This window comes from Silurus aristotelis (assembly GCF_946808225.1).
Source record: "Silurus aristotelis genome assembly, chromosome: 6".
In the NCBI taxonomy this organism is placed as follows: Eukaryota; Metazoa; Chordata; class Actinopteri; order Siluriformes; family Siluridae; genus Silurus; species Silurus aristotelis.
In genome coordinates, this window is record NC_139579.1 from 2,168,305 (window position 1) to 2,178,680 (window position 10,376).

The 10,376-nt window shown below is 45.6% G+C and overlaps 1 protein-coding gene across 3 annotated transcripts in view; it reads right to left on the reverse strand.

Annotated features, from left to right (window-relative positions):
- Positions 1–9,773, reverse strand: part of prr36b (proline rich 36b) — a 23,534-nt gene extending 13,761 nt beyond the window's left edge. The window contains exons 1-4 of one of the 3 annotated variants that reach the window (XM_083543442.1): positions 9,386–9,734; positions 9,228–9,279; positions 350–938; positions 75–168 (exon numbers count right to left, since the gene is read on the reverse strand). In XM_083543442.1, the coding sequence (XP_083399568.1) occupies positions 75–168; positions 350–884 (629 nt within the window). In that variant the 5' untranslated portion in view covers positions 885–938; positions 9,228–9,279; positions 9,386–9,734. Of the gene's footprint in view, positions 1–74; positions 169–349; positions 939–9,227; positions 9,280–9,385 lie in introns of all 3 variants that reach the window. The other 2 variants (XM_083543441.1, XM_083543443.1) reach the window with 2 other exon arrangements.
- Between the last annotated feature and the right edge of the window lie 603 nt (positions 9,774–10,376).

Here is a 10,376-nt window from a genome sequence, read left to right on the forward strand (position 1 = left end):
GCAACCGAACAACACACACTGCAATTCTAATTATCACTGCTGCTTGGTAACATCTGCACCATTAATGGGCCTACCTGGTTGTCTTGGAGACAGGTGGCTTGTCGGTTTTCGGAGAGGAAGTGGTGCTGGTCCGGGCGGTAACGGCAGTGGCAGGTCTAGAAGCTGTAGCTGGTTCGAGGAAAAAACATGGACCGTTTAGCTAAAGAGGTTTGCTAGCAAGAAAATCGACAGACGCTAAAATATCTAAGTAGCGTGCATTGCTATAGCCAATTAAAACTTGCCAGCACAATGCAATGCCCTCAACTCATTCTAACAAACATTACCATTAACAGCACCTGTTTCCACCTACCTGCAGGTTTTGGTTTGGCTTTATCCCCATTGACAGTTGTCTTCTTAACAGGCTGCGTTGTGCCGGTGGTCTTTGGTGCCCCAGTGGGCTTCTTTTCTGTGGTCTTGCTGGCGGGTTTGGTGGTCGCCGCTCCCGTGGTACCTACAGGCTTCTTTAAAGCTCCGGGGGTTGCCTTCTTCTCGACAGCAGCGCCGGTTGTGGTCTTCTTGGCAAGGCCGTTGGCAGGCGCTGGTTTCTGTACTCCGTTCGTCAATCTGCTCTGAACGGTTCCCGGACGAGCCCCGGTGCTGGACGTCTTTGTTTTGGCAGCAACCTTCGCCTTCACTTTGGGGTCTGCGGCCTTATCCTTGCCAGATTTGGTAGCGGCCGTGGGCGTCCCGGTCGTCTGTGGTTCGCCTTGCTCCGTCTCTCCGGTCTGTGAAGCGGGCGGAGCCGGTTCCTGGCCTTCCCCCAGATGCTCCCCCTGGATCACAGGATCCGCGTCTAGTGCTACCATTGGCTCTGTCGCTCCTGAGTCGACCCCGTCTGGCTTCATCTCGGACAACTCGGAACTTGGCAAGGCAGTTAACGATCAGGTACGGAGAACAACCTACAAGCAAAGAAAAAAACTCAATCAGATCGTAGCTTGGAAGTGATCAGATTAGGTCTTGCCTCTGAGAATTGTACTCGCTATCAGGATCAGGGTATGTACCAACTGGAAAAAAAGGAATGGATGACTAAACAGAAGAAGTTGGACCAACTTGGGCCTCAATGACCCTGCAGTGAGTGTGCTGCGTGAACGTGAATGCTGAATGTGCAGGTAGAAATTCAACTGAAATTGCATTCAATTTTCTGTACGACTTAAAAAAATGACACAACAGCGGATGTGGCTTGGATAGTGGTGGTGGTGATGGGGAGGGGGGGGGGGGGGGGTGTGAATAGGGAAAAAAAAGAAGCTTGAGGCCCCGTTGGACCCGAGGAGGAAGACACAAAGTTCTAACTTCGCAGTGAATATGTCTCGCTTTCTCACACCCACAATCATTACATCATCCTGGTCAGCCTAAACTACACTGTTTCTCACTGTCTTTAAGAGCTATATGCACATCCCTGCTCTCGGTCACCCCTCCTCCCTCCGGTGCTAGTGCTCTTAGGAGTGTTTAGACAGATGGCCTTAACAGCTGAGGAAACCCAGAGAGACCAAGAAAGAGAGAGAGAGAGAGAGAGAGAGAGAGAGAGAGAGAGAGAGAGAGAGAGAGAGAGAAAGAAAAGAGAGGGAGATAGGATCCCTGTAGCGATATACACTGCTTGATAGATCGATCTCAATATGACTCCACTTGTGAACGTTAGCAGAGAGGCTCTCCCAGTCAAAAAAATAAATAAAAAAATTTAGCATCTGTGTCTCAAACTCCCAAAATGATCCAACAAGAACCATGAAAATACGAATGTGTGCAGTACCAAAAACTCGTCTGAGAAACGCAGACACGCGTTGTAGCCTCTTACATCACCCCCCCGCCTACGTTAACGACCACTTATCCGTCAAGCAAAAACACAACTCCCTGTTCCTGAAAAGAAAACTCTGAGGTGTCTGCAAATCGAGATCAGGCTTAAGTGTAACGCATTTCATTGCCGGCGCCCGTTGCCGTCCAGTTGTCTTCCTTCTTTTTCAAAAGCGCTGGCTTGGATGAGCTTGCTTTTTTTTTTTTCTGCGTCAGAGCGATAAATCACACTCTCGCAGCGGGGAGAGAGGACTTTTTTTCTTTCGTTCTAAATCCATGTCTGGATGATTACCAAGAAAACTGTCTGGATGGCCTGGATCTGGATCTTAAAGTCAGGGACTAGGTATGCAACATTTTTTTAAATGGTGTAGAAGCATTTCGTGGGATGTATCCAAACAGGATACTTTTTTCGACCTGTTACTTTGACATATTTCTAACAGCTACTAGTGTAGCTATTAACAAATTAACCTTGCTTGTAAGAAGACATACACACATCCCAATGACCTGCTTTACCTGCATGGAGAAGCTGATGCTGGATCTATGATGATCACAAATTGTTCTGTATTGTTGAAAGATTTATGACCAAACTTTTGATGTCACCCATATGAGGATGGGTTCCCCTTTGAGTCTGGTTCCTCTCAAGGTTTCTTCCTCATATCATCTAAGGGAGTTTTTCCTTGCCACTGTCGCCACGGCTGCTCATCAGGGACAAACGCACACCATTCACCTTCACTGTTGTTTTCTGTAAAGCTGCTTTGAGACAATGTCTGTTGTGAAAAGCGCTATACAAATAAACTTGACTTGACTTGACTTGACTTTCCTGGAAAGCCTCAGAAACCCCCTTTCCGAAAAGGAAAAATCTTCTGTACCTCTTAAAGGGAAAAAAAAAAACATCTGAGAGCATCCTACATCATTTTGCTCTTTGGCCATCCTCCAACAATGGGGAGCTATCCAATCCTCTCCTCCTACACAAGACGACGAGGTCCTCAGAGTGCTGCCATCGTCTAATAAGGCTATTAGCATGAATGTATGAATAAATGCATTCTTGAACAGATCCTTGTGCCTTCGGAGTGGAAAAAGCAACAGCAAGTTCGCATCAGTGCTCCAAAAAAAAAGAAAAAAAAGAAAAGAGGAATGAGGCCCAGCAGGAACTAGCGAGCTAATCCCATCTAGCTCTGGACATACTGTGCTTGTGGCTTGCACTCAGTGTCCAACAATCGGACACAAACCGCTAGCAACTAAACAAAACAGCCAGTGCTAATAGCTCTGATGAATAGCTCGCTATAGCAGTCCATAGTGTGTGGTATTTTTTTTGGCCTCTAAGTCTCTGTGGCTTTTTCTTTAAATAGCTATCAATAGAGGAACTGTGGGGTTGGGGGGATGGGGGGTGTTTGCATGAAGCAAAAGATGATACAGAAATTCTGCATATGACCTTGCTTCTGGGAAAGAAGCTTTCATCAGCTGTTCACTTCTCCAAGGCCCTGGTTTGGCGCTTTCAAGCGGTGCTGCTAAAGCATTTGGACCCAGTAATCATCTGTAATTTATCACCGTTTGGCATTTCGTAGAGACCAGGCCTTGCTAATGCACCATGGTGCCTGAGCTAACCTCATCCAATCCCTGAAAGCCAGACTCAGACAATGCAGCATCTCTGTCCAGCATCTCCACACTATCCATGTCCACCGAAGGAGGTAGTGGACCCTTCCCCCCACGTCCCCCAAATCTAAAGGGACACAGAACCCTTGTGTTATATAAATTCACTAATAAAGCGATAGACCAGAGACCCGCCGTACATTTGCAAGCAAAAAAATATATATAAAATCATTAGCCAGCCAAGATATCGTGCACCAAAAATGCATACACATGAACTTTTCTGACCCCAAACAACAGACGAACAGATGGTCATTGTTCATTTTGAGAATCTATTCACCCCTAGCCTGAAAGAAATATGGTGTGGTGAGGTGGGCACCACATGTACCTTACAGCACAGTGAAATCTATCTCCCAGTGATGTCAGGAAGCTGGGGTCAGAGCGCAACATCAGCCATGACAACCCTCAGCACCAGTGAAGCACAGAGGCTTAAGGGCCTTGCTCAAGGGCCAAGAATGGCAGCTTTTCCCTCACCACATCCTCCTTGGACTTTCCCTTTTCCTCCGTCCTCAGCATTCTTCAGCATATACCCCATGTTGCTCATCTGCATATGATCAAACATCTCACCAGAGCAGGTCTCACCACCGTCTTATCAACTTTCCCTTTCAATTTTGCAGATACCCTTCTATCACAAATCCCTCCTGCCACACATCTCCAACCTGCCTCCACTCTTTGACTCTCTCTGGACATTTCCAAATCAGTTTTTCTAAAAATGAGGTACACTGACCCACATGTTCCACACCTGGAGAGGGCCGTGTAACAGAACCATCTAACCAAGTTAAACCAATGCTTCCTTTCACAACTGCACCAAAACTCCACTGGTTGTTTTAATTTCTAACGCCAACCAGGTTACACAACACCATTGCTGGGGTTTTTTTCATCGTGCCATACGACCCTAGAAGGAATTGTTCTATCGCAGCTGCTGGAGGGGACATAAATGGACAGGTGGACATAACACTCTGTATATGCACATGTACAAAATCAGAGGACATTCTCAATACAACCTTCGGGCAGAAGGTCAGGAAGCCATCTTGGCTCGATGCACAAACAAACTACTGTAAAAAAAAAGCTCACTGGACTCCAGATTCTTCTCAGAATGCATGCAGAGGACGGGCCAAGAGAGGAAGGAGTTGGGAGGCCTGGACAGGTGGTGATGTCAGACCATTATAAATGCCTTTATTGAGGCCATTGGCTTCTGGACGGGAAGCAAGAAAATAAAACCGACTCGCTGGGGGAAAGCCAGGGGGTTTTGAAAGAAGTGGGTTGTGAGTAGGAATGCATCTTTTTGTTGCCTGGTAGACCAACAAGTGTGCACATGGGATCCTTGTACTGTAAAAAGGCGTGCAGGGTTGGCCGAATGGCGTTGACAAACGCCATTTTAGTTTAAGCATCCTAGCTTATTTTCAAGAAGGGAAATCTTTGACTTAGTGTCATGAACTGGAAATCAGTTGTATTCTCAATCCATGGCTGGTTCATTATTCTGCCCAGAGTGCTACCTATAGCCCAATCAGTTCTGACTGAGGCTTAGGTCTGAGTCATCATGGACAGAGGGGGTTGACCCCCTGGGGCAGAAAGATTAACACAGGACAAGGCTCGTTAACCCTATACAAAGCTCGATGCTAATCTTGCCTGATCCGCCCACCCATCCTCCGGCCTATGGGGCAAGAAATCAAAGAGTGAAAGCAAAACAGAGAGCTAGTGTACGCCTGCAAACAAATAAACCACACAAACCCGACCAGTCAAACGCCACAAATGTTGCCATTCTGATGGCGAAGCAGAGGGCCAGCCGGAGCGGGCCTACAAAGGCAGCGTTGTGGCTTGAGACTCGCAATAGTGGAAAAATGACTATGCATTTAAGCGCTTACTCTTTCGACGTACAATATCCGGTCAGGAAAGGAGGAAGCAGGAAGGGCTTAAAGTGACCTCAAGAGACATTTGTAACCTGAAGACCAAAAACCCATTATCCTGCTCTGAGTGAACCGTCTGCCAGGGGGCAAATTAGATAAGTGGTGATCAGGAGCAGCTGGTGGGGTTCAATCAATAGTGCTGGACTGTGTTTCCATGTGTGCACATGGTCAGTCTCTTACACACACAGGGTGGGTGGAGATAGCATCTGTGGCAAGCAGCCAATATGCCTGGCTAGCTAGGAAAGCTAAAGGCGCAAGCACACACACGCGCTACCTATAAGAGGATTACCCATCCTTTCTGCCAGGCATGGCGCAGATGGAACACACAAATGCAGCAGGCTCAGAGCGAACGCACAACAATGAACAGCTGAGTCAACTGACTCGCTCGACGGCAAACAAAGTTGACGGCGCACTTTAATTCACTGTAACGCCGTTCACTGCGACGGAGCCGTGCGCTACAGGCTTCATCGCTGCGATGGCACACAAATCATAATACCATCTTTATTCGATCTTCTTTTTCTCACAGCGTTTCACTGTAAACAGGTTTCCCATTCACTATTGAGCCCTTGTTTGTGCTCCCTGAATATTCACAGTCATTCGGGTTGGGGGGGTCACGTGCATGCCACATGTGATGCTAAACACACTATTAATAAAGAGTCTCTATGGATAAAATAAATGGATCCGACGGGGCAATTGTGCACTGGGGCACAATTGGCAGGGCGTCTTCAAATCTACTCACCGCAAGCTCAGTGAGACAAGACGAGAAGCAAATCCTGCTTCGGAGCAACTCCAGGAAAGTACTTACGGATACTGATACTGACTCAACATCATTCAGTGTATAGATCTGGTCATGTGACCTTAAGGGTATAGCCCAAAAAACTCTCTTCGTAATTATAATTTGTCTGATAAAGCTCTATTAGTGCTTCGCAATGCTTTTATCGTTAAATTATTACAAAAATATGATATTGATTTTTTTCTAGGTGACAAAAACACCTAGCTTTCATTTTAAATTAAATCACTAACTCAGAACCTCATCATGTTGAATTGTTACACCAACTACAGTTAATTATATTGAATCTATAAATGGCCCTGATTTATGGATCGTCAGATCAAATCGAGGTTAAAAAATTGGACATCGGCGAAAAAAGAGGTGTATTCGAATCCAATGTGAAAACGGATTGGAAAAAGTGTCATTTTTTATTTATTTTTTAATACAGATAGTTTATTATATTAATTGATTGTTGGGTAAAAGGATTTTTCCGTGTTTTTCCTTTTTCCGTGTTTTTCCTTTGTACGTTGTAGGTGCGTTAGTGTTTGATATAGGTATTAGGGGAATTGGCTCAAGGTTGCATTTGTATCTAAAAAGAAAATGGGGTCCCCAAGTATCTATCATCATCTAGCGATCGGGACAGAAACAGGAAACTGTTATGAAAATGAGCAGAAAGTGTCAATCCAGTCCTTTCCCGATTCCTAACCTCAGGCTCACTGATAACATTGAACAAAGAACGTGGCTCGTGTGAGGGCTCTGCATGCAAAAAGCCCGTCACAGATAACAATTATGTAAAAATCCAGGTACAATTACATATAGAACTAAAGTAAAAAATATTTTTCAGGATGAATCCCATCCCGATCTGCGAGTTTGTAAATCAAAGGTTCAGACTGACCTCCGGAAAAAAGGTCACCTCTCGCTAAAAACCGTCCCCGGTGGAAACGAGCACAAAGCCAACCCGGGAAAAAAAGAAAGCCCGCAGCCAACTGTCGTGTGTGACAACTGCACATGGCCCTCGGAGCCTTTATCTGTACCCGCAGCAACAGGGTAACATAATCTGGGAAAGAACATGAGCAACTGCAGGAAAACCACAGCTCCGTTTTGGCAGGGACATCCTGGGAAAAGCCACGCAGCGGTCGCCCCGGAGAGTATCGATGCCTGCCGCTGTGGCTGTGGTTCAGATAATCGTTCTGCTGCAGACATGGGTGCCGGCTACGAGGATTATTAATGGAGGTGGTTGTGACATTCGCGGGGGTCATTCGGTTCTTTCGTGTAATTATTCTGGGAATAAGGGAGCAGGGAGCCGGGCAGCCAATCAGAGCGCGGCGTGAGAAGACGGCTGAGTCATGTGCGCCGCCCCCCCGAGCTGCAATGGCGGCTATTCATCATGGTGTGATACGTGAGTTATTGTTGTCTACCGGAACGCTAGAAAAATGGTGTACTGGGATTTTATACATGTATTTGTACATCATACTGTGAGGCGAATTATGGGATTGCGTTCTTTAACCATTTTACAAATGGGACAATATTTAATTACGTAGCAGAGCTGCGTACGTTCGCTAGGCTTCGGCGTACTTCATCCAGATCGATGTAATGACTTCTAGACCGGGAAGAAAAGTACGAGCACATGGAGACAGCATCCTATTTACTCTAATGTACACATTTCAGACGTTACGACATCCTAAAGTCGTAAAACCCGCCGTAAAAAAAGATCCGTTCTGATCGATTTCCGCAGCCTATAAATTACACGGAGTAAACTTTGGAATTGCTTCTCCGATACCAAATCCACTCATCTACTATTTTCTATACATCTTCAGCATCGGTCCGATTTTTTTTCCCCTCCCCTCACGATATTAGAAAATGACGGACGGCTCCAATAGTAGACGGCCATCTTGGGTCTTTTGTTTGCCAAGACACAGACGAGTAAATACGTGCTCTGAGAACCAGATCAGAACCTCTTCCCGCCCTCGGGAACATAGGAATCGCCGTGGTGATAAAAATCGATCGGACTTCGTCTCAGTCATCAGCGCCAGACACCAGACTGTAACCTGCTTGTCCTCTTGAGTGTCTGAGTTTTTTTTTTTTTTTCTTTTCTTCTTTCCTTCCTCTGATCATAGTGCTGTAGGACGATTTATCGGACGAGGATAGGAGCAGACCTCGGCAGATGCGTTCAGAGCGTCGTAATTACAAAAAGGAGGACGTCTCTTGCTCGAGGAGACGTCCCACGACTTTCTCTCCTGCTTTCATTATTTCATTCTGTCTTTCCAGTGGTGCAGACAAAAAGGACTGTAGTGTCTGATTTTTTTTTTTTTTTTTTTTGCATTTTCATCCAGATCAATGCTTCATTACCACAATCATCATCATCATCATAGGAGTGCAAATAAAAAATAAAAAATAAAAAACACCTGTTTTTCAAAAGGGTCTTCAATAGTGGGAGGATTAGTTTTTTTTTTAAGTTTCTAGTAGTAGCTAAAGGGGAGGAGGGAGAAGAAGGAGAAGAACAAGGAGGAGAAGATGGAGAAGAAGCAGAAGGAGGAGGAGGACCGGTCTCATCCAGCCGCCCCACTACAGAACAATAGAAATCCAAAGTGATGGATAGAGAGATGGGGAGGGGGGGATTAGTCGGGGTTCTTGTTAAGGGGGTTGGGGGGGGGGGGGGGGTGCAAATAAGTTTGTAAATGAAAAAAAAAAAAAAAAGAAAATCAGAGATCAAACATCTACAAACAAAAACACAAAATGTTTCATACCAACACGGAGAACCATTTGTTAATTGGCCGTGTGGTCATTTCCGCACTATAACAGGGCAATGAAAGGTTATAACCGGGGTATGGGGGTGGAATCCGTCAATTCATAATTGATGAAAGTGAGGACGATATTATCAAACACACAGCACGATTTTATCGCGATACAATACAAGCAACAAGTTCATGTGGACCTGGACCTGGAAATCAGACATCTCGGTATCCAAGGACAACAGTTTCAACCTCCTTCACACGCCTGGAGATCGGATTTAGATCGGATTTAGATTGGATATCGATGATTTTGAGGTTGATTGAGAAAGTCATATGCTTTTTTTATACCTCTTCTAGCTAACACTGGATGCTGGTCGGTTGTGTTTTGATTCTCTCAGACCTAAAAAGAGAAAGAAATCCATTCCCTCATAAAGGGTTTTATATAAATATATAAATATAAAATCTGACTAGCTTGCTAGCTCCTGAACAAAAAACCGAACCCTTACCGAAGCTCAAGCCGCTGTTTCCTCTTCCAGCTAACGCCCAATGTGAGCTCCTTGTTTTTGTTTTTTTTTCCTCCACACAATTACTTCCAGCCAAGAAAGAAAAGAATAAAAAAACGACAGAACATATATAAAAGAAAAAGAGAAACCAGGCGCTGAAACACTCTCCGGAGTGTGTGATGTAGAGGAGTGAGAGCTCCGAGGGGGTTTTCCTTCTGGGAGCCTTGGTTCAGTGTGGAACCGGCTGGAGGAGAGGCAGAGGCTGGGAGGGAGGGAGGGAGGGAGGGAGAGAGTGAGAGAGGGAGGGATGCTACATGAAGAATAGGAGGCGCACACACACACTACTCACTTACACACTTTACTTCCGTACTAGCTAGTATCTCTCCGAACAGGGTCTCTGTTCAATTCATACCAGTCACTATGACTACGCCCTACCGCGCATGCTTCCATACTTCCGTACTAATTAGTATGGTCAGGTCAAACTACTACAAACTGGAAACCCCGCCCCCGTCTCTGTTCATACTTCCGTACTAATTAGTATACTCGGGTGTGTTGGAACAGTCTCCAAGCGCACTACATTCACATACTTCCGTACTAATTAATACCTTAATCCAAACAAGGAGTCAGCTAGTACACCTAGGTCACCATGGCTACGCCCGTACTTTCGCCCTACATAGACACCCAGGACCACTTGCACACTACAGCCCGAACAGAAAGGAGTGGGCGGAGCGTGAGCTCACATCCAGCCAACCAGAGCGCGGTCGAGATTTATTCAAATGAACGATGATGTCATTGCGAGTTTTTTTTCTAATGCCCCTCCCGCGTTCAAAAGTTCCAAACCCGAGCACGCGCCCTGTCCGGTTCCCGCCCTTTTCTTTCTTTCTTTCTTTCTTTCTTTCTTTCTTTCTTTCTTTCTTTCTTTCTTTCTTTCTTTCTTTCTTTCTTTCAGTAGACTCACGGTGGACAGACAGACAGACATACAGACAGACATACA